Source organism: Carex rostrata, chromosome 17, assembly GCF_964058835.1.
Source record: "Carex rostrata chromosome 17, lpCarRost1.2, whole genome shotgun sequence".
NCBI lineage: Eukaryota > Viridiplantae > Streptophyta > Magnoliopsida > Poales > Cyperaceae > Carex > Carex rostrata.
The window spans coordinates 7,753,702-7,777,812 of record NC_135934.1 but is presented as its reverse complement, the minus strand read 5'-3'; the positions used below and the strand labels follow the sequence as shown (position 1 = coordinate 7,777,812).

The 24,111-nt window shown below is 35.1% G+C and overlaps 4 protein-coding genes across 5 annotated transcripts; 2 read left to right on the top strand and 2 right to left on the bottom strand.

Moving 5' to 3' along the window:
* Positions 1-2,782: 2,782 nt before the first annotated feature.
* Positions 2,783-4,721, top strand: LOC144568089 (uncharacterized). The gene is made up of 5 exons (XM_078318318.1): positions 2,783-3,097; positions 3,141-3,341; positions 3,432-3,600; positions 4,021-4,310; positions 4,446-4,721. Exons 1-5 carry the CDS (start codon positions 2,783-2,785, stop codon positions 4,719-4,721), a joined length of 1,251 nt encoding a protein of 416 aa, XP_078174444.1.
* Positions 4,722-4,976: 255 nt separating this feature from the next.
* On the top strand, positions 4,977-8,833 carry LOC144568313 (proteasome subunit beta type-5-like). The gene is made up of 7 exons (XM_078318620.1): positions 4,977-5,313; positions 6,147-6,276; positions 6,556-6,662; positions 6,836-6,970; positions 7,512-7,615; positions 7,737-7,837; positions 8,504-8,833. The coding sequence occupies exons 1-7, from the start codon at positions 5,182-5,184 to the stop codon at positions 8,629-8,631; spliced, it is 837 nt and encodes a 278-aa protein (XP_078174746.1). The 5' UTR covers positions 4,977-5,181; the 3' UTR covers positions 8,632-8,833.
* A 687-nt stretch (positions 8,834-9,520) lies between these two features.
* On the bottom strand, positions 9,521-13,623 carry LOC144568314 (threonyl and alanyl tRNA synthetase second additional domain-containing protein). Of its 2 annotated transcripts, XM_078318621.1 has the most exons (8): positions 13,404-13,623; positions 12,525-12,683; positions 12,189-12,301; positions 12,002-12,094; positions 10,930-11,032; positions 10,374-10,448; positions 10,117-10,212; positions 9,521-9,804 (listed from the first exon to the last, which is right to left on the bottom strand). In XM_078318621.1, exons 1-8 carry the CDS (start codon positions 13,491-13,493, stop codon positions 9,745-9,747), a joined length of 789 nt encoding a protein of 262 aa, XP_078174747.1. In that variant the 5' UTR covers positions 13,494-13,623; the 3' UTR covers positions 9,521-9,744. The 2 variants fall into 2 exon arrangements, with proteins under 2 accessions (XP_078174747.1, XP_078174748.1); XM_078318622.1 differs by lacking the exons at positions 9,521-9,804; positions 10,117-10,212 and adding an exon at positions 10,244-10,293.
* Positions 13,624-19,404: 5,781 nt separating this feature from the next.
* LOC144568450 (uncharacterized) lies at positions 19,405-23,793 on the bottom strand. The gene is made up of 8 exons (XM_078318804.1): positions 23,584-23,793; positions 22,387-22,478; positions 22,070-22,137; positions 21,694-21,766; positions 21,301-21,425; positions 20,930-21,031; positions 20,271-20,370; positions 19,405-19,803 (listed from the first exon to the last, which is right to left on the bottom strand). Exons 2-8 carry the CDS (start codon positions 22,468-22,470, stop codon positions 19,627-19,629), a joined length of 729 nt encoding a protein of 242 aa, XP_078174930.1. The 5' UTR covers positions 22,471-22,478; positions 23,584-23,793; the 3' UTR covers positions 19,405-19,626.
* Between the last annotated feature and the right edge of the window lie 318 nt (positions 23,794-24,111).

The following is a 24,111-nucleotide window of genomic DNA, read 5'->3' as shown; positions in this document are numbered from 1 at the left end:
TTATTTTCTACTACAATTAAAACACTTCAAACCGATGGAGGATGTGAGTACAAACCTCTTACTCGCCTTTATCCTCAAATTGTACATCAAACTTCGTGCCCACACACACCGCAACAAAATGGTTTAGCGGAACGTAAACATCGGCATATTGTCGAGCTTAGTCTTGCTATCATGTCTCATGCCTCGATTCCCTCTCACCTTTGGGATCATGTTTTTCAAAGCGTAGTTTTTCTTATAAACCGCTTGCCACCTTCTTCTCCTCCTCTTATTTCTCCATTTACTCGACTTTTTAACAAAGACCCGGATTATAAATTTTTTAGAGTTATTGGGTGTCGATGCTTTCCTCTCTTGCGACCCTATAATTCTCACAAATTGGAATTTCGTGCTTTACCTTGTGTTTTCTTGGGTTATTGCCAAACACAAAAAGGTTATAAATGCCTTCATTTGCCTACTAACAAAATTTTTGTGAGTCGCAATGTCAAATTTGATGAGCACGTGTTTCCATTCGCCACCACCTCTACCTCACTGCCTTCAGATATAGTGCACCTGGATCCTTCTACTACCTCTCTTTTTCCTCTGCCTCTGGTGCGCAATTCCTCCCAGCAGCCCACTTCTTCGGTTCGGCCTACTTCTCAGCCCAGTAATGTTCAGCCCGGCACTGTTCAGCCTACCTCTCTTTCTTCTCCTATTCGGCCTCCTACCAGCTCCTCTTCAGGCCGGCCTGCTACTCTCTCTTCTCCTAGTCGGCCCACTACCGGTCACTGCCCTTCACGGCCTACTACCTCTCAGTCAAGGCCGCCTGCTTCTCATCCAACCGAACCTGTCATGCTTCCCGCCACTCATACAGACTCCATCTCTCCAGTTCATGTTGTTCCTTCTCTGGCTGCTACAGTACCTGAACCTCTGAATCAACACCACATGTTGACCCGAACTAAAACCAATACTAGAAAACCAAAACTATTTCCTAACCATGTATCTCTTCTTACTTCTAAACATCCCTTACCTAATTTTGATCTTGCCGAACCCACTTCTTTCACTAATGCAAATAAATTTCCCGAATGGCGTTTGGCTATGGCAAATGAACTTAGTGCTCTTGCGCACAATAACACATGGGAACTCGTACCGCCTCCTCTTGATCGGAATATCATTGGTTGCAAATGGATCTTCAAACTCAAAAGAAAAGCCGATGGGTCAATTGAGCGTCACAAGGCACGTCTTGTTGCCAAGGGGTACACGCAAGAAGAAGGGCTAGATTATCATGAGACCTTTAGTCCCGTTGTCAAACCGACCACCATTCGTGTTATCCTTTCTCTTGCCGTCTCGCATCAATGGGATATTCGCCAACTCGATGTCAATAATGCGTTTCTTCATGGCGATCTTGAGGAGTGTGTCTATATGACTCAACCACCCGGTTTTAGCGATCCTCAATTTCCCCATCATGTGTGTCGCCTAAAGAAAGCCTTGTATGGTCTCAAGCAAGCTCCTCGCGCTTGGTTCCACAAGCTTGCCTCGGCCCTTCTCTCTTTCGGTTTCAAGCCTTCTCATTCTGATCCCTCGCTCTTTGTAAGTGCCTCCAAATTCGAGATTACACTAGTGCTTGTTTACGTAGATGACATCATTGTCACGGGCTCCAACAAGGCTCTCATTGCTGACCTTATTACCTCTCTCTCTTCTTGTTTTTCTCTCAAAGATTTGGGGTTCTTGCATTTCTTTTTGGGTATCAAAGTTACTCGGCATGACAAAGGTCTTCACTTGTCCCAACCGAATTACATTCATGAGCTACTTGTTCGTTCCAAAATGGATGGAGCTAAACCGTGTAAGACACCTATTCCGGCCAATGACAACCTCTCTAAGCATAGTGGCTCTCCCATGGCTGATCCTAGCCTCTATAGGAGTATCGTGGGTGCACTTCAATATGCCACCATCACACGTCCCGACATCTCCTATGCCGTTAATAAGGCTTCCCAATTTATGAGTGCTCCTACTAATGACCATTGGGATGTTGTCAAGCGGATTTTGAGATATCTCAAGGGCACCATTATGTATGGTGTTATGATAAATGCTCGTTCTTCTCTAGAGCTTCATGCTTACACGGATTCGGATTGGGCGGGGTGCCCGGATGACCGCCGCTCTACTACGGGCTTTTGTGTGTTTCTTGGTTCCAATCTCTTGTCATGGGGCTCGAAGAAACAACAAACCGTCTCACGTTCTAGTACCGAGGCCGAGTACCGTAGCATGGCCCTTGCTTGTACCGAACTCACTTGGCTTCACCAACTCTTTAAAGAACTTTGCATCCCTCTCGTTTCCAAACCGACCTTATGGTGTGATAATCTTGGAGCTACCTTTCTTGCTACTAATCCGGTCTTTCATGCACGCACCAAACACATCGAGATCGATTTTCACTTCGTTCGAGAAAAGGTGGCTTCCAAAGAGTTATTGGTCCGGTTCATATGTTCAAAAGACCAACTTGCCGATATCTTTACCAAAGGTTTACCGGCTCCGAGGTTGCAGTTTTTACGTGACAAGCTTCACATCACGGATGGTTTAGCTTGAGGGGGGGTATTACAGTTATAGATTCGGTTACATATTCTGTTATATAGTTTGTTGTAACTAACCAGTCACGTACTGGTATTACTTCTATAGCTCTGTCTATATAAAGAGTATTGCAAAGACTTGTAAGAATGAATGGATGAATAAATCATTTCACAGAATATCTCTTCTCTCTATCTCTCTCTGTCTTGTATCTCTACTCTATCAGGGTGATTATCGACCTATAAGTGTGATGAATGCAATCCCGAAACTTATCTCCAAGTTATTGGCTAATAGGTTGAGGATACATCTTCCTGAATTAATTTCCTCGAATCAAACTGCCTTTGTTCAAGGGCGGCAAATTACCGAGAATTTTAACTCAACAAGGGAAATGTTACATCACATTTCAACCAGTGGAAAACCGGCTTGCTTCATTAAAATAGATTTTGCCAAAGCATTTGACTCGGTTAACTGGGATTATCTCCAACGGGTCATGGAGGGACGTGGTTTCCCTCAAAGATGGATTCGATGGATTGAGACTCTACTTACTACAGCCTCATCGAGAATTGTAATGAATGGAGGAGAATCAGATTTTTTTCTTTCATAAAAAGGGATTACGACAAGGGGACCCATTGTCTCCTATGCTGTTTGATATTGCGTTTGATGTTCTTAGCAAGATGATAGAGGTTCTTAATGGCTCGGTACAGTCCCGGTTAACTAAGAAACTGAAACAAGCTGTTGTCATCCACCAATATGCAGACGATACTGTTTTCATTGCAAATGCAGAACCAATAACAATTATCACGCTCAAGGTACTGTTAAGATTATTCACTGCAATATCAGGTCTAGAAATTAATTTTGAGAAAAGTACATGGATACCTCTCAATATTTGTGCTAACCAGGTGCCGGTAATAACATCAGTTCTGGGCTGCTCCTTATCGGATTTTCCTACTATCTATTTAGGTTTGCCATTAACTTTGAAAAAACCAAATAGAGAGCTGTTCATGCCTTTGATTGAGAAAATTGAATCCAAGTTGGAAGGGTGGAAAACTCGGTTCATCTCAAGGGGAGGTCGGCTACAGCTAATGAACTCGGTTTTAAGTTCAATTCCCATATATTTCATGTCCTCCTTTCTAATACCGAGTTGGGTAATCAAAAGGATCGACAAAATTCGAAGAGATTTCCTATGGGGTAAATCTGAAAATAGAAGGGGCATATCGCTAATTAATTGGGAAATTGTTTGCCATCCAAGAGAATATGGAGGTATGGGAGGGGCTAACCTGAATATTCGCAACAAATCCTTATTACTTAGATGGTGGTGGCGGTTATACAGGGATTCCAATTCCTTATGGACCCAAACAGTGATGCAGCTTTATAATTTGGCAAAAACTACTGAAAACCACCAAATTTGGATGAGGCACGGTTCTTTCTTTTGGTTACAATTGTTAAAATTAAGACCTCTTTTTGATTGGAGTGTTACATGGAATATAGCTCAGGGATCATCCATTTCATATTGGTTTGATGCCTGGACATATCCAACAATGATTTCCCAATTTATCCCTTCACCTTCAACCAGAAAATATTCGCTGCAAATGGCCATTACCACTGGTATCTGTCAGTTACAGCTGGTACAAGAGCATGCTGAGGATAGAGTGCTTTGGTTATGGACCAAAGACAATGAATATACAGTCAACTCGTTTTACAAGTTGGTTATATCAGCAGGAAAACCAATGTGGCGCTACAAGTTCATTTGGCGGCTCAAAATACCTCCAACTGTTCACGTTTTTATTTATCTTTTACTACAGGGGAGACTTCTAACACACGATGTTATGATACACCGAGGTTTACAATGTAATTTACGTTGTGAAGTTTGCCAACAATGTTCCTTCGAAACTGCAATGCATCTATTTTTTCAGTGTAATAAGGCAAGGACATGCTGGGCAAGAATAAATGCTTTGCTAGGAGTTAACATAGTACAACCAGGATACACAGTGCCAGCTACAGTTGAAAATTCATGGAGGGGTTGTAAGAATCAAATGTCAAGGAACAGATGGGGGTCGTATTTCTTTGCAATTTGCTGGTATCTATGGAGGGCCCGAAACAAGATGATTTTCGAAGGCTGTGAAACTGATGCAGTCTGGATTGCACACCATGCCAGTAGAGAAGTAAAGATGTGGATGAAATTCTGCTAATCCTCGTTTTGGGCATTATTTTATTATTTTTTATATGTTGCTCTTAAGCTGTTTTGATAGGCTGCAATATTTAGTGCAGTATGAAGCTAGTGTTTTTAATTAGGTAGTGAAGTGTTGTTTTGTGTAGTATACTCAAACAGCTGTATCTCTGATAGCCACTATCGGAATTTTCAAAAAAAAAAAGAATAGAAAACTGGGACGTTGAATTTGCAATTAAGAATGCAGATGTTCTACTGCTAAAGAAACACCAATTAGAGACTTGTTAAGAAAAAGGCCGGTCCAACCCGATTCGGTCCATTTAGAAAACTACGATTAGGCCCGGTCCGATAATTTCTTGAATTACCTCTTTTCTTTGTTGCAAGAGAGAATCGCTTTTCTTTCTTCCCAAGCCTCACTCTTTACCCAACAAAACCCCCGATCTCTCCCTCTGCTCTCTCTATTCTCCGACAAACAAAAAACAATGAATCTCGACACAAGTGGCCTGGAATCGTTCTCCGCCGCCGTTCCCTCGGCGATGATTGGCGGAGATCAACTTGGGTCGGATCAGCTCTTTGGCCCCGCTTCCTTCGAGCTCCCTGCTGGTTGCGCTGATGTATCTCTTCAAATCTCACCTCTTTACATTTTCTCTTCCACGATTCATGATTTACTCGCTATTTTTTGTTTTCGTTTTTTTTTACGATTCATTGGGAAGTTTGTTTCATACCTTCTAATCGAGTCTGCTGCAAGGGTAATTGTTTAAAATTTTGGGGGTTCATTTTTCATATATCACGGTTTGAAGGTGGGAAGTATATCTATCATGTATAATAGAGATACATTTTTGAGAAGGACTTAGTTTAATTTTGTGTTATTTTTGGGTTAATTTGCTAAGTTCAAAAGTACAATCTATGTTGATACCTTCCAATTGAGTCTGCTGCAAGCCTAATTGTATAAAAAAATTTGGAGGTTCATTTTGCATATACAGTTTATTGGTGGGAAGTATCTGTTCTGACTTCTGACTCAATTGAGAAGGTCTTAAGTTAATTTTGTGTTATTTTTTGGGTTAATTTAACAAGTTCTAAAGTACAATCTATGTTGATACCTTCCAATTGAGTCTGCTGCAAGCCTAATTGTATAAAAAAATTTGGAGGTTCATATACAGTTCATTGGTGGGAAGTATATCTGTTCTGACTTCTGAATAATAGAGATGCATTTTTGAGAAGCTCTTAAGTTTAATTTTGTGTTATTTTTGAGTTAGTTTGATAAGTTCCAAAAGTACAATCTATGCTGATACCTTTCAATTGAGTCTGCTGCAAGCCTAATTGTTAAAAAAATTGGAGGTTCATTTTGCATATAACATGGTTTAAAGGTGGAAAGTATATCTGTTATGTATAATTCAGATGCCATTTTAGAAGGACTTAATTTAATTTTGTGTTATTTTTGGGTTAGTTTGATAAGTTTCAAATGGAGGCAAAGAAGACATTGAAACCAGCAAAAGGAACAACTACTCTTGCATTTATTTTCAATGAAGGTGTGATTGTGGCTGCTGATTCTAGAGCTAGCATGGGAGGTTACATATGTAAGTATCTAAGCCGAATTTCATTTTAGTTTTTATTAATTGTTGTTGGGTTCAGAGTTCTGTTGTGCTGTTTTCCCGCAACTATATCCTAATGAATCCTTATTAAATCTACATTATTTAGTTAAGCCATAAACAGGTTGTAATGGAGTAAGTCGTGCTTCTCCGACTTGTTGTTTGTTTTAACGATTTTAATGCATTGATTTTGATATCTAACCTGTAAATATAAAATGTGTTACCTTCTTATACTAATTTTTTTATAAACAATTTTTTTGTACATAGCTTCTCAATCTGTAAAGAAGATTATAGAGATAAACCCATACATGCTTGGAACAATGGCTGGTGGTGCAGCTGATTGCCAATTTTGGCACAGAAATCTCGGTATTAAGGTTAGATCAGTCTTTTACTCATATAATATGGTAATTAGAACATTAAGTAAACCTAAGTCATGTTAATTTATGCACACATGGCTATGTATGTGATAGGGAGTAAGAATAATGTTCAAAAAGCAAGTTTGTAATGAAAAACCTCTGTTGCGTATTTTTCATGTTCAAATTTGCAGTGCCGCTTGCATGAGCTGGCGAACAAGAGGAGAATCTCAGTGACAGGTGCCTCCAAGCTGTTGGCTAATATTCTCTATTCGTACCGTGGTATGGGACTCTCTATCGGTACCATGATTGCCGGATGGGATGAGAAGGTACATATCATATATCATGTTGACATTTTGTTAATCTTGTTAGCATTTGGCCATCTAAGCTTTGTTCCTATTATGTGATTTTCATATGCGAATGCGATCGGCCTCCTCTCCAGTTGTATAAACCCATTTTAATGGCCCCCCTAGTATAAGGTCGTAGATTTAATACTGGATGATTCAAATCAAACTGAATTATAAAATTGTGCAGTTCTTTTATTGGATACCAAATATCACAAAATAACTACATAACATCCAAGCACAAATTTTTATCTGGGGAGAATTTCATGTGTACTCCTAAAAAGCCTCAAAATTATGTATTCCCCGCTCTAAAATTCATAATATCATACTTAGCCCCTCTAAATTTCAAAAACCCACAAATTTACCCAATTTATTGTCTTTTCTAATAAAACTCATTTTAAATTTATAAAGTTCCCTTCTTACCCTTTATTAAAAAAATAAAAATATGTAGTCTGTGTAAGAAAAGTGTTCAGTCTTCGAAACTGTTTGTATTTTTTATATATTATTTTTTGTCATACCTTTATAGGGTCCTGGGTTGTACTATGTGGACAGTGAAGGAGGGAGACTTAAAGGAAACCGCTTTTCTGTCGGGTCGGGTTCGCCTTATGCTTACGGTATCCTGGATAACGGGTGTGTACCTTTCCTTTCGGTTTCTGTTTGCATTCTTTTGTGTACAAATCTGTTTCTTCTTGTTCTTTAGTGTATCTTGAATTAATGTATGATTGAATATTTCTTTTTAATTTTTAAAAAGGTACCGTCCTGACATGACAGTCGAGGAGGCCCATGAGCTGGCACGACGTGCCATCTATCATGCTACTTTCAGAGATGGTGCCAGTGGAGGCGTTGTTAGTGGTACATGTTTCTCGTTAAATGTGTTTCTGAATTTCACATATCCACCTGTTCTTCAAATTAAATGTGCATCTGTTGCATTGGTACTAGTATAAATCCTGACTGGTCAAGTGTCAAGTGTGTTTGTGTGGTTGAACTGAATCAACCAAATTAAACTTGTCAACTGAATAACAACCGAACCAAAATAACCAAAGTAAATTTCGGTTTGTTTGGTTGAAACGAAATAAAAGAGTTGAAATTCTAAAAGGTCAAAACTCAATACATACACAAATACATTCAATAATCATAGAAAAAATATGAATTCTATATATAAGTTGTTGATATTGCATACATTGTTCAATTCCTTACATAATATGTAGATGTTTATAGTATCCAAACCAAAATATGTAAGTTGTTGATATTACATACATTATATAAAAAGCATGGGTTTGAACCATATAGAGCTTGGTCGGTTCGGTCTTTTCAGGTTTGGAAAATCTAAACCGAGCCAAATGTAAAAAAATGAATTAATAAAAAATACAACCGAACAAATCCATTTAAACCAAAAAAAACAAACTATTTTATCCAAATTTTTTCAATTCGGTTGAAAACCAAATAAACCAGACCCAATGAACATCCCTACACCCACACCCAACTACTATACTGATTTTGTGTAAATAAAATTGACAGTGTACCATGTGGGGGCAAATGGATGGAAGAAGCTGTCAGGTGATGATGTGTCAGAGCTCCATTACAAATACTACCCTGTTCAAGCAACTCCCGTCGAACAAGAAATGGTTGATGCACCTCCTGCTTGATATATTCACATGCTACTTTGTATGAGAAATTGGAATTAATTGGAATGATATTTCCTTCTAGCTTTTTATGCTGTTGTTTAATGACTAAAATGAAAATGTTTGGTAATTGGTAGTGCTATGTTTTGTTTTTTTCCTTGTTGAATTACATAGTCCAGAATAGTAGAGTTGTACTGCTTGTTTATTTATTGTTAATTTCTTCAAATGTTCTTGTTTATTTTTTAGTTATAGGGATGTAAATTTGTGCCATGTCATTATTAGTCATGTCATTATTTGGATCATGTGTCACGTCGTGTTGTGATAACTTCCAATTTTTCATGTACCTTGTTGTGTCCTGAAGCAAAATTGTGGTGAATGATCACCACACATTAGTTATGTGCGTCTGTTTGGTCTCGACACAAGGCATGGCATGTTATGTTGATTTTGTTGTCACATTTGGTTGTGTTGTTTCTCGGGTTGGGATCAGGTCATTTTGTATGTTGAAGGTGGTTACCACACATGACTAGTCATGACATATAACCGGCATACTTGTCATATTATGTCAAGTCGTGACATATCATGATGTGTTCAGTCAGTGTGATTTTTTTGCATGCCTATTTAGTTTTATGACTTCAAATAATTTCTTGACAGGAATTATTTAGTGGTAGGACATCAAAAAAATTTCTTCATCGTAAAATTTTCTTGTTTATCATTCGTTGTTGGGTCACAGGCTTGCTACTTTTTACTTTTCTTTCTTCAATGGCACCATGTAATTTTGGTTTATTACACCTTTAGTCTTGGATATTACAGTTGTATTACTTTTGATTGTTAAACTCTTTTTTTCAGACTATTATCAGCCGCACGAATATATATCCACATTCCATACAATCATAATAGAACATGCTAAAAAAAATTGACCTTTTGAAGCAAGCAGTACTATTAGCTAAACTATAACTAGCACATTCAATGATTACATGAAATAAGTACAGAAAAATGGCAGGAGATCAATATATCAGAGCAAATTATTCACCGTATCATAGACAACTAGCCTACTCTATATTTAATTTTCATATAACAATGCATTGTATTTTGCATATAATGACATAAATTTTTGTGTAGTTGATGAAATGAGAATCATCAAGGGTCGATGCTATAGGACACCTTGGTTACACCTTTCTTTGTTCGTATCTGAGTCACCTAGAGCAAAAACAAACAAGTAAAAATAATGAGAAAATGAGAAAAGAAAATCAAATAAGAGCTTGCAAAAATAAAAACTGAAAAGTGATAATTTTTTATGTATAGAGAGAAAATAACATAGATGACATCTAATGGTTTAATTTTAGCATATAGATTTATAATTATTATTATTAGAAAATTGAAAAATGGAGGCATGATGGAGGCACAAAAAGTGAAGGCATTTGAACCATCTTAAAACATATCCATAAATTCTGACACTAAGAATAAAATAAAAATATAAATAACTAGAGTTTCACAGAAATGTGAAATTACCTTCAAGCTGCCAACAACAGAAATATCGGAAACATGGGTCCCACCACAGGGGCAGCCCTCGTACTGACCAAATTTCACTATTCTTGGTGAGCTATCCTGTTTTATCATTCCATAAATCTTATAATCATCAGATTGTAATCATTTGTACTAAGTTGATTATATTCTTGGTGTGCTATCCTGCTTTTATCATTCCATAAATCTTATAATAACATTCAGTTGTTATAGTCGTAGAATAAACAATTTAATTTTGAACATACCTGTGAAATATAATTGGGAAGAGCACCACCACACCATTCAGTCGCCACCTCATATGGTAATATAGAAGCAGATACCTGTTTCCAATGTAAAAAATCATCAGGGGTAAAAATTGCAGATATATCATAACAAATTCTTGGTATGTTAAAAACGCCTGACTTCTAGAAGACAATGAGAGAAGAATTATTTTTCTTTTTCTATAACCCTTTTTCATTTGGATAATAAGCCCTTCTTTATTTGTCAAAATCACAATTTTCTTCACATGAAACATATGCTTAGGTTAGAGTTTTATAGAAATGAAAATAAAATGTGCTTAACAAGAGAATAGGATATCAATTGCATTGACTCTGTTTTGAGGTAAATGGGTTTATAAATACATTGAATTGGAATATTAAATAAGGTGGAAATCTTTAAAAAAAAAAAAACTTTGCCAGAAAAAACTAATGATATGTATAGGTATTCTTTTGCAAATCACAAATTATAGGTTTTCTATCCATATATTGATAGAAGTTACTCATTTTACATAATTTAAATAAGAAAGATATTAATCAGCCTCACCTTACCACCCACAGAAATAAGTGCTTCTGCCTCTTTATTCAACTCATATTTCTTGCTTTCTAACTGATCTTGTGGTATTGTCCCTTTGTACTCCACAAAAGGTCTAGAAATGAAGATAAACAGTAGGTACAACATTTTAAAATCGGTTTCCCAATTTTGCAATCAAATTTTAAAGAGCAAGGCTACAGTACTTTGCAAATTTCTACGGATCAATATCTTTGTTTACAAAGGTCAAACAATTGATGTGAACTGTTCAAAATGATCTCCATATAAAAATGTCCTTGGAGACAAAACTTTACATTTAATTTTTTTTTTTTAACTATTTTCTAGATAGGTACAAAATCACTAGCCTACCCTAACTTGCTTATGACTAAAGGCTTGGTAGTTGTTGTTGTTGTAGGTACAAAATCACATGATCTAAATATTCTTGAACCATCCTAAAATAGTGATTTTTTACCTATTAAAAAAAATTAAGTGAGTCTATGGTACTATGCATATTACGATTTGTTACCGTGCTACGGCTCTATATTCGAGTTTTTAAATCCTAACGGTCGATCCGAACCGTTCATCTTGTTCTCCATATTAATATGTGTTTGGAGACCAAATTTTACATTTTTTGAAATTTTTTTACTATTTTTTTAGATTTATTGAAAATCACTGTTTTTGGATGGTCCAGAATTTTCAGATCAAGTGATTTTCTAAATATCTAAAAAAATAGTAAAAAATTTTCAAAAAATGTAAAATTTGGTCTCCAAACACATATTAATATGGAGAACAAGATGAACGGTTCGGATCAACCGTTAGGATTTGAAAACTCGAATATAGAGCCGTAGCACGGTAACAACCCGTGATATGCATAGTACCATAGCCTCACTCAAAAAAATTAGTAAAAAATTTCTAAAAAAAATGTAAAATTGGATCTGCATGTACATTTTCATATGGAGATCATATTGAGTGGTTTGGATCGACTGTTTGGTCCTTGAAAACAGAGATATGGATCCATAGTAGGAACCAATCTGCACTATGCATAGTACCAAAGCCTCAATTCTAAAAATGATAAAATAAGGTGTACCCATCCGGGAAATGGTATCCTTTGCCGGGTTCAAGATGACCGACGCCGACAATTCTCATGCATATATCCAACAAATGACCAGCTGAGTGCAACCTTAATTAATTATAAAATTATTGGATCAGGAAACAGAAATTAAGAGCAAGTTTTGAATTTTTATTAGTAATGTTAGGATGTGGCGGTTGTGTACCGGGAATTGAGGTTGCGCCTCTCTTCATTTACATGCAAGTTAACTTGTTTTCCTCCTCCGAAATTAGACTTGGGCTGATCTTGAATTCCTTCAAATTTACCATAATGAAAAACCTAAACAAATAGTACAAGTAAGATAAAGATTATCATGTAATGCACTGTTCACATGTATAACCCTAATAAAAGGTTGTTCGTCTGGCTTCTTATTTAAACACAAGGACCAGTCCAGAAAGAAACCTAAACAAATCAATCTGTAGATTTGCTTCCTCAAAAAGAAAAAAATGTAGATTTGCATTACTGAACTTGAATGATAGAAAATAAAATATAAATTTCTTACCACACCATCTTTTGATCTGACATCTTCAACTAAAAATCTAACTTCTCCATCCGCATCATCTTCGGTTGAAACAATAACTCCAGTATCAGCCGGTTGGCCACCGCCTTGTGGATGGAATATTGTCGCATCAAGTATCACTGCTTGGCGGGTCCCATCCTCCTTTTTAGAGAACAAAATATTAAAATTTATTTAGTAAAGTTTTGTAGTAAAGACATTAGCCAATGTTTCACACCTAATAATAGTACAATATCACAGCATGAAAATCTAGCATTTTGAGGTTTATTTAACGCGGCGATTAAGTAAATTAAACACCAAGAATTGTATAATCAAGAAAGTATTCTAAGTTTTAGAGCTAAAATAAATAATATAAAGCCTCATTTTATTCAATTATTTCCTAGCTAGTACACCAAAAGAGAAATTATTTACTTAAAAAGGTAACTATTGAAAAGTAGCTTATCTATTGAAATGTTACTAACAGAAGTTGGGTTTTAACTTATTAGCTGTGAGATCAAAGAATGAAGCTTGTCAGATAGCACCAATTTAAAACATTACACAAAGAATAAATCTTTAACTTCCCACATTTTGGGGTTTAAACCCCATAAAAATGCTAACAATGAAATCAAAGAAATTAATATATATATATATACCCCATTGCTCTAACTTGTAATTTGCTCTCTTTTCTGCTGTTTAATTTGAGCAATCACCATACATAACCTCAATTGGGGGTCTGAGCGCCTTAATCTGTGAACTTTTTTGTTTCGATACACCAAACATAATCTCAATTTCACGACCAACTTGATCTTATTTGTCAATTATTAAAAATGTAAAGTTACGAACAAGACCCAAAACTGGAGAGAAAGAGAAAAGAGGGTGGAGGACCTGGAGAGAGAGCACGGTGGCGCTAGACTGTAGGGCCCACATGTCTTCGAAATAGAGCAACCTTGTCTGTGGTATAATCATCGCGTCCATGGTGGTGGTGACGAGTGCCGCCTCTCTCCGGCTGTTTTCTCAGACGAAAAAATTTGACAAATGGAAGGGTTTAATTAATTAATGGGGTTTTTATAAAAGCCGTTTGCTTCAATTAATTAGTGTTGTGTTTAAGCCCCTGTTTATAATAATGATTATGTTGGAAATGTCTTCCTTGTTAGTGATTATGTTGGAAATGTCTTCCTTGTTAGGCTGATTACTGATAGCAACTACCAAGTTCTCCAAAAAAAAAAAATATTATTATGTTGGAAATGTCTGTCTGAATTGTTGGATGTGGCAAAATTTGAGAATACGCGTTTTTTGAAATGAGAGATAGAGAGAGGGCTGCACAAAAAGTTTGTAGTTTGTGATTCAATTTGAGTTTTATTCGAAAAATTCGTAAAAAATTCAATTTGAAATAGTTTGAAATAATTCAAATTAAATTTAAACTGGACATGATTCGTTTAAGATAGGTTTGCCAACTATTTTAGTTCGAATCTCAAAGTAACGTGAACTGTTGATTTCCATTAAAGACTTAAAAGTTAAAACATAAGGCCGCTCAGTCATAAGTCATAACTCGTAAGTCGTAATCGTCGTTCTCAATTCTAAAATCCTGGACGACTTTCACCTCTCGTTTTCGACAACTACGATCACTCTTCCTTGTCGTAAAAAAGTTCATAAAATATTCAAAATTGAGTTCGTAAAAAATTATATTCAAAATTAATTCAAACCAAACTCAACTGGGGTAAATTCGATTCGGTTCGATTCATTTGCAGCCCTAGATGGAGATGTAGCTTATTTTCAACTCATATTTATAAATACAGAGGATTTCTCTACTTTGTAAGTTTTAAATTTATAATTTTTTATATAAGAGTCATGTGTCTTTGTTATTAGATCAAATGTTAATTTTTGCAGATACACATTTTCTTTCTATTTTTGATTTTTGATTAAGTTAATAAAGTATAATTATATAAAAATTTTGCGTTGCATACGAAAAGTTATTTTTATAATATCATAACATTTTACTCTAAATTCTACTTGTTTAGTTTCTATACAGTTTTGTCCCAAGTCAGAAAAAAGAAAGGTTCGTGATAAGTTTGGTAAGCCAGTGGTAGAAAAAATATTTTTATGGAAATAAAATCCTCACGAATTGAGCAGGAGTAGTACTAGGATAGATGACCTATTGGAGAGTCCCTGTATTGCTAATTCCGATTGGATTTTATTTTTAGTCTATCACAACTTGTGTGAGAATAAAAACTTTGAAAAACAAGAACAAAAACTCTAAACTATATAAAAAATAATATTTAAGTATAACTTTTTTGAAAGTTAATCTAAATATAGATCGGCCTCTCTGATGATATTGTGATACATTGTTGGTAATACAAAATATAACTTATGCATGTTAATTCGATATGAAGCAAAGTAAATTATGTTTGACAAAGACGAAAAAAAAGAAAGCATGTGACGCTTCTATTCTTTGAATTGATCATTTCATATTTATATTTTTCTATGCCAAAGAAATTGGAATGCGTTAAAAAAATTATCATATTAAAGTTTGAAATTGAGTTTGGTCACACAATACCGTACTAAAAAACTAGAAAGAAAAAAATTATCAACTTATTTTAACGCTGTAAATTCTAAACAGTGATAAAGCAATAAATTGTTGATTTCTAAAACTTGGTAAAACAATGATAAAGCGATACAAAAGTTGAACTATTTTAGTTTTCTTAGAATGGTAGTTCATTCAAAGCTTCTTTTGATAAGAACCAAGAAGCTTCCCTTTTCTTTGATAAGAACCAAGTAAGAAGCTTCCCTCCTCAGTGGACAAAGAAAAAGGGTAGGCCAGACAAATTCAAATCGTACTCGAATTTTGAGTTTATGTAGAACAAATATAGACTACAAGTTTGAGCCGAATTGACTCGGTATCTGATCGGACGGTCGAGATTATATGAGATAATGCAGAAAACACAGACTCTAGCCCGAGTGCCCGACTACTGTACTGGATATTCTTCCCTGTGCAAGTTTTTGTGAATAGAATTGAAGTTAGATCAGCCAAGCTAAACAAACAAAATCAGCCAATGATTTTTGTTTTGTTGACTTTCTTTTATTTATGATTGTATCTGCTTTAGATAATGAAGAGGGGTTCAGGGGTTGGGGAATTTTTCTTTCGATTTATTTAGAGCTTTTGAGCGGGTTCTCTAATTGTAACAGATTCTATACAAGAGTAACATTCTGTTTATAATTAATTAATTATCAAGGTTATAAATACCGTTTATTGCGTTATCACAGAAAAATTAAAAAAAAAAAGCTATTGTGAGTAGCATAGTTATAACGAAATATATCATGCATAGTATTTTTTTATTTAAAAACTATATTTTATATTTTCACTAATTATTAACATTATTTAAAATCTCATTAAGAAATAAGTAAAACAAAATTGATTAAGAAAATATAATATTTATATTGAATCAATACAAAATTTAAATTTCTATTCATAATGTCTCTAATAATATTATAAACTATTTATCTTTTTTTTTCATTCAAAATAACTTAAACATCATGACATAAACTATTTTTTTTCTATTCAAAATAACATAAGCATAATGACATAAGCTACATATATATATATTTTTTAAAGAAAAAGCTATCCGAGCCTTGAAACAACATAATACAAACAATATTTTGGCTCTATTAAACTCAAAATGACCGGTTCTCTTGACTCGTCTATTTGACCACAATTCCTGATTTTGGAAAAAAACACCAAACATTAAAGTTGTAGAATATGTTGTACAAACTTTTTTTAAGGCTAGTGGTCTTAAATACTTACTAATAATTTCATTGATAAAAAAACGTATTTTAGATGGATCAAATGACCGTAATTTCTAAATCTATTATTTCATTCTCATAAAATCCTCTAAAATAATATAATATTCTAATTCTCTCGTAATCACTTTAATACCTTAATCATCATCTCCACGACTGAATCTGCTCTTCGACCACTGCCACGCTCCAACGACCACTGAATCTACTCACCGTCGTACTCCAATCAAAATATTAATCACCCTAGTACTTTAATCGCTATCTCACTCCACGATTGAATCCGCTTTTTCAACCACTGCCGTACTTAGGACTGCTAATGGACGGCCCCCCTGTTCAAACTCGGCCTGGTTCGAAATTAAAATGAAAAGGTCCTGTTCATGTTCAGTCCAAAATAAAATACTTCATGTTCACGATCGGTCCATCCTCTAATATTCATAACTATGTCCGGTTCAAAACTGAGCTATGTTCATAATAGGTCCGTTTCAGCAAACCGGGCTGAATAATGGACAACCAAACAGACCACCTTAATATAATTGTGGAGAGCCAACATGGCTGAACAATACGACAATTTGTATATTAAGCACAACGAGTTAGGCTGGGGTGCTATGGATAGCATATAGTGGCCTCTATGCTACGGCTCAATATTCGAGTTTTCAAAATCCAAACGGTCGATCTGACCCGTTCATCTTATTCTCCATATTAATATCTGCTTGGAGACCAAATTTTATAATTTTCTGAATTTTTTTACTATTTATTAAGCCACTTTGAAAATCGCTAATTCAACGGTTTTACTGTTTTGTGCAGTCACCGTTGGATCAACAATTTTGTAAAATACTTAATAAATAGTAAAAAAATTCAGAAAAATGTAAAATTTGGTCTCCAAGCAGATATTAATATGGAGAATAAGATGAACAGTTCGGATCGACCGTTTGGATTTTGAAAACTCGAATATTGAGCCGTAGCATAGAGGCCACTATGCTATCCATAGCACCCCAGCCTAACTCTAAGCACAACATACCTATCAGCTTCGCTCATACATTTTTGATTCCACATACCATAAATTTGCCCAAAAGAAATCCTATATAAAGTTTCACCTAAATATTCCTGTTACTGATATATCTCATCTTTCATAATGAATTGCTAGATCACGCTACTAATTTTTCTCGAAAAACAAATATAGCTATGACACGAAACATAACTAAAAAAATATATATCACAATGCAAAATAAAATATTACACAAATGTCAAACATTGCATCAACTTATAAGATCGACCAAAAAAACACAAACAGAGCATAACAAAATAGCACCACAAAACAAAAATAAATCTCCTACAAACACATGCTCATCAGATCAAGTCATCCTCACTTTTGCCATATATCAATCATCAATCTAAAAGATAAAATTACTAGTCCAGATTACATCATAATATACCAAGTAGGCAAAATCTAAATCTCAAGCCCACTTAGAATCAAATAGTTTTGAGGGGTGGAGGCACCAAGTATCACTCCATCTCCTCTAACAAACAGAAATGGTATACAGACAAACTGGGAAACAATTAGTTACCTCAGTCAAAAATAGAATACAGAACTTATATGATGCACAATATTGAAATTTCTTTCAAGGTTCTCATATTTGCCATACATGGTACCTATAACTTTTATAATACATAAATATTTAAATTTCTTTGGACCAGAAGTTTTACCTTTTTACCCTTTTCTTATTGAACTTGTGCAAGGGCCTCTCAACCTACAAAATAAATTAATTCAAGGATATGCCGATGCTGATACAAGTGTGTTGTGAGCAAAAGTGAAACTCTTAGATTTGATAATCTGATTTTGAGATAACATGATTAGACGGTTTTAATAAGATTATAAGAATGACAAAACCCATCATTCTTGTATTGTTTATCTACGACTAGGTTTTAGAACTTGGTTTTGTAATTGTATCAAACTGGGTTTTACAGCATTATCAATAGGTGTAAGATTCTCAATTCAAGTTTAGATCAATAAAATGAGTTTGTGAGTCTATGATTTGGTTGTTTCAATGGTATTATGCATATTTATCCATATGTTAACAAATCTCAAGCATCCTAGAATCAGTGATGCTAAAAATAACACACATCTTGGAGTCTACAAACTAGGAATCTAAACCAGAAATTAGAAAGTAAAAACCCAACCTAAGGTACAGGTACAGTGCTGGTACCAATCCACAGAGTACCAATTCAGCCTTGTATAGAATAAATTAAATAGTTTATTAATTTCATTAATGGATAATCTAATTTTTAGGAAGAATGTATCCAATGGAGTAGTTGAGAGAATAGTTGACTATTGTTCCACAACTATAGACACACACAAACAGCAAGGGCAGATGCACGACCGAAGCAACCTGCACATATATATTACATACAAATACAACTTTAAAATAATGAATTGGGACTGAACCAAACAGTCAAATAAAGATTGTAAAGACATAACCTGCACATATCATGATAAGGCAGAGATTATAAAGATTTAGCTAAAGATATCATCAAGCAAACAAGACATAATACAAGCATAATATTTACAAGGGACAGACAAGTAATGATGCCACCAGACAAGCATTGGGACTGAACCAAACAGTCTGTATATGGTAATGCTACATGCATTGTACAGCTTAGGTTTATATGCAGTTTAGGTACTGATACATACTGACACTCTGTCTTTACTCTTTACTGCATATTCAATTTATATTGAAAATTAATAATACTGCATCACAGTTTATGAATTTGACATACTTTGAAGGCATCCTCATCAGTGCCATCGTCCCTAATATATATTGTATATATATTACTAGAGTTTGTGCATCCTACAGTTCAATAAGAGCACACCCTAAGCCTCTACCTCACAAGTCAACGGTGCCAAACAGCCTCTTTAAACATTATAGACTGACAGTTAGCTGTTTGCTAACAAATTCAGAAGATATAAAAATTATAATCCGGAAATGTATGTTCAACCTTTTACGACTAATTCATGAGAAACAAATAAAAATTTGTTTAATAAAGTATGATATATGTGGAATGATACAAGTTGGTTGACAACAGAAGCAGGGAAAAATGTTACAAAAGCAATTAATTACGGGTCCATAGATGTTGTTGTCTGAAAAAAATTGTTAACACTGTTGATTCCTTTGATTCTGTTACAACAAAAAGGACTTCTCATCTCATAAACTAATACTAGAGTTCTTTTAACATCAAAAAAGAAAATGCACCGCACCTGTTACATGATATGAACACTGAAAAACAAATAATACTCTGCCAAATGAAATCAGGGTCCACTTCAGGTGACACGAATGAGCAGCACCACCATGACAAATATGCATGTCATGAAAAACATGAGAAGCCACGTAAAACATGTTGTTTTAGAGGTCTTAGAATAAACCTCCATTGCCCTCACATTTGCACGTCCGGTGCTTGCCAGACTATGTTCTACAGCTCTCTCAGTCGAATCAAGAACCTGTATATTTCACAGAATCAAATGATGTTATCAGTTTATTTAAAGTACTTGCAATACAAGACGTTAATCAACAACAATTCTACTGGTAAAACGGAGAAATATTTTATAATTTTCAAGTTTTGAGGCTCATACAAACAAAAGAAAACCATAAACTCTAAACAAGTCAACGAGGTACCTTTGAGCTAAAAAAGGTTATAATAAATTTAAATAAGTATATTACAGTTGCTGTGCATATAGGTAGTCAATATCATTCCCTGAATTCATTAGATTGGCAAAAGATCAGATCCTAATGCACTAGCTCTTCCAACTAAATTGGAAAAACTGAAATATAAGCAGGACATATGTATTTATGTGCTGGTAAAGCATTACAATATGCTTTTTAAGAGAAACAGCTTTTATTATTTTTCAATAAAACTTAGGAAGGCAGAGGCTGCCTTATTTGAGAGAGAGAGAGAGAGAGAGAGAACCTTTCCAGTATCTTGCAAAGACTGGCTCATGACAAGACTGCTCTCTTTGAGCTGCCGTGCCAATCCTACCATTTCATCGGTCAAGTCCTCTTGTAGTTTTCTGCGCAATATTACACAATACTATTATCCAGATTACTTTGCAAACAAAACCTAAAGTTTCAAGGTTCCCAAGTGTTACCCATAAGACACAGATGGCCAATTTGATCAAAATATGAATGCAGACCTAAAGAATTGTTAACTTACTACCACTAAATGTTAGCTGATAGACCGGCCAACATTAAATATTCATACTGCGCAACAAAGCATTGTTCAATAAATTATATTTTGCATATAACAAGCCCATATTTTTTATACTCGCAACATAAAAAAATTGACATGTGGCCAGAAACAGATTATGGTTTCAAGTTTACATAAACTTGTTATCAAAAGACGCCAAGTTAAAGGAAAAAGTAACAAGAAATTAGAACTAAATAAGTTTTTTTCTCAACGTTAGAGGCAAATAGTAAAGATGTGAAATATTGGTTGTTAGTTCATTAGTTCCAAATGCTTTGGTGTAATTTGTATAACTATTATTATTATTGTAAAGTTTAGTCTATGATGAAAGAGACCAGCACCTACCAAGTAAACAGTATTATACCAGTCAATAGCAGTGTACATACCTATGTTTCTCAATATGAGCCTGAGCCTCTGCATCCAGTCTAATAGGAGCTCCAGTTTCTCTCTCCTTCGATTCATGATCATTTTCACCTCTCTCTTGATTTCTATACAACATAACAATGTTCAAGCAATTTAAAGGAACTAAACGTAGAGTACTTCTTGTAAAGAGTTTATTTTCCAAATGTACCCTTATTTCCACAAGAAATCAACAGTTTTCAAACCTTAGCTGCCAACAAATATAGAAACTTATGCAAATAGAAACAAGATAGATAAAGATCAATATTCTTCAAGGGTACAATGAGAAGTGCCCAAACTATGCAAAAAAAATTAGAAGTTTGAAGGTATATTTGCAAAAGGGTAACTAACTACTTACATGGTGGTTCTTCTTCTCAGCCCTGACGATGAGATCACGATACTATTTGAGGTTTGTTCTATTGTTGAAGAGATCCTCTCAACTTTTGTTTCTTCAATTTCTTTCACATCATCTACTGGAACAGGCTGGAAAAGTGGACATGGTTTATACAAAATTGGAAAAAATATAGGGTTGTCAAGTTGGGTTTATTTAATTTTGTCAATGAAATTGGGATCAATAAACTTGTATTCATTATATTTACATGCAAAAAAGATCACTTAAGTCTGCTCACTGTGGCAAGCTATCCGTACGGTTAATTCTGCTTGATTTAACCTGACTGGTACCAGTGTAGTGTAGCACCACCACATTTAAATAGATTGCTGCTACTAAATAAAATAGAGATGGGATTGTTACCGGTATTGATGCTAGCTTTGTTGCAAGTGCTTCAATTGCCTCCGAGTACTCATTCAACTTTACTTTTGGGACACTAGCATGGAATATAATCATCAAATATACAATGATTTGCAAAGGAAGATAGTTTCAAGCTGTGTGTCAGTAAGGAGTACCAGCTGTTTTATTTGGAACCCTACAATAGATTGGGATTTTCTTTAGGCACCGAACATTGAATAAAAGCTCAAAAATGTAAGGCAACATAACAGATGCAAAAGCTGGCTGGTACACTAAACTTTAATTTACCTCATTACAAGAGGAAGAAACGGATATTTCTGCATTTAGTGCATAAGTGAAGAGATAAAACACAAATGCACACACATGCCACGCACAATAATACCTTGAGATTCCTTCCGAAGAAATTTCAGTACTTAATTGCTCTAGCAGTTCTCTTGATGTAGTTATATACTATATGTTAAAACAAAACAACAAACAAAAAAAAGCCATTGTATTATCAAAAGAATAATAAATTGATTACTAAATAAATACATCTAGAATAAATAGCCTCGTAATAAGATGAAATACTTAAAAGATATAAAAAAAACTAACAACTGAGAATTAGATTTTGAAATGGGCTATACTCCACAAGAAGTGGAGCAGAAATTAACTAAAAAGAACAATACTTCAGAATTAAATTAAGTAATGATTAAGCCTTACGTGAATAAGTTTAGTTTGATTTTGTTGGCTAGGTGCAGCAGCAAGTAGCCTTCTTAGGTTCACTTCTGTCTTGCTTATCCCCATAATTACCCCTAAATCAGGTGACATACAGTCAGAATGACAAGCATCAAGGTCAGTCTATCTAATCAAAAACTAAAAACAAAGAGAGTAGGGGATAACAACTTAGGTGTATTCATAAACCAATTTTCAACATATGCTTAGTTAATTGTCCCTATTGCAATGAGTGACAATCTTAGATGTTAGATATTACCAATTTCCAATGAGAAATCACAAAACTTAGACATCTATGGATGCATTTGCAACTACAGATTAAAAGAAGGAGATCGAGAGTAAAATCATGTAAATCTAGAGAAGAGGGAGTGTATTAGATTGAACCAATGGGGAGAGAAATTTACATAAGGCTTGATCTAATCAGCCTTGTATTGTCAGGATAGGGGTGAACTACAAAAATTGCTTTTATTAGGCGCTCCGTTTTTTAATATACGATGAGAAGAAGAATACTCATGGAGCAGGGGCGGCCCAATGCGCATGGACCAAGTTGGACCAAACTTGGTATGATGGGCACCCAAACCCTTCAATACATCAGGTGCTTGATACTTTGATATATATGGAGCTCTCGCTAACCAAATCTGCTATTTTAAGTTTTCAACCGATTCATTACTTAAATACGTCCATCCCTTTTTGCTTTCTTCAACCAAAGTATCTCTTTTTAAAATCCTTAGCAGCAGAAACTCACTCAAACCCTCTCTCTTTCTCTCTCTGTGTTGTCTTCTCACATGTAATAATGCAGTACCGGATTGATTGTATTAGTACTTAAGCTGATTTTAGTGGCACCAAACCAACACTGTCTGTCATAATAACACCAAAAAATGTTCCACTACATATCATACATCATATAGGTAATGTACCGGACTGTCTTAAAATCTTGTTTTAGAACTAGTACTACTTCAAAGTTGAAATACTCTCCTTCTACTGCCATAATCTGTACGGACTATTAATTTACTACAATCTATTAAATTTTCAGTTCAAAATTGCAGATTGGTCCTCACCTTGTGATTCTAGATTTCCATATTGTTAGGTTAATATTTTGTGATCAGTACCGAGTGGTCAACCCAACACATCCTCGCTATTTTGCGATTTACAGATAATCCGAAACCAACAGATACTGTAACTAACCTGGCAGATTGATTAGGGGTTGAATAGGGATTGCGGATCCGCCTAGTTGAATAGCTTCTATGTCGAACCGTGCTCTCGATGACCGAGTAAAGAGATGAATATGGTAAATTCTGGAGGAAGTTCCGTTGGCCCTGATCAGAATGGATTCCTGCTCCGACAAACGAGAATGAGAATTCTCCCACGAGATATTACGAGAGGCGAGAAAGAGAGAGTGGGTTTATTATTATTTTTTATTGTAGAAATGCGGCAAATGCCCGTAGTCTGAGAGAGAAAGAGAGAAGAGATGAACCTGGTGAAGGAGCCAAAATTGAGAAGATCTGCCTACGGGCTTGATTGAAAGAAACGTTGAGAAGATCGGCTGGACCGGACCGGACCCAATCACCTGTCCAGTTTGGCTTGTTAGAAGAAGGGGGAATTTCATATATATCCTATGTTATTAGACCGCTCAAAAGTGGTTTAATCAGGCTGATGGAGAGTAGAGGAGAATCCGTATCCTCTGTAGTATTGCAGAGGATCACCCTTACTTAG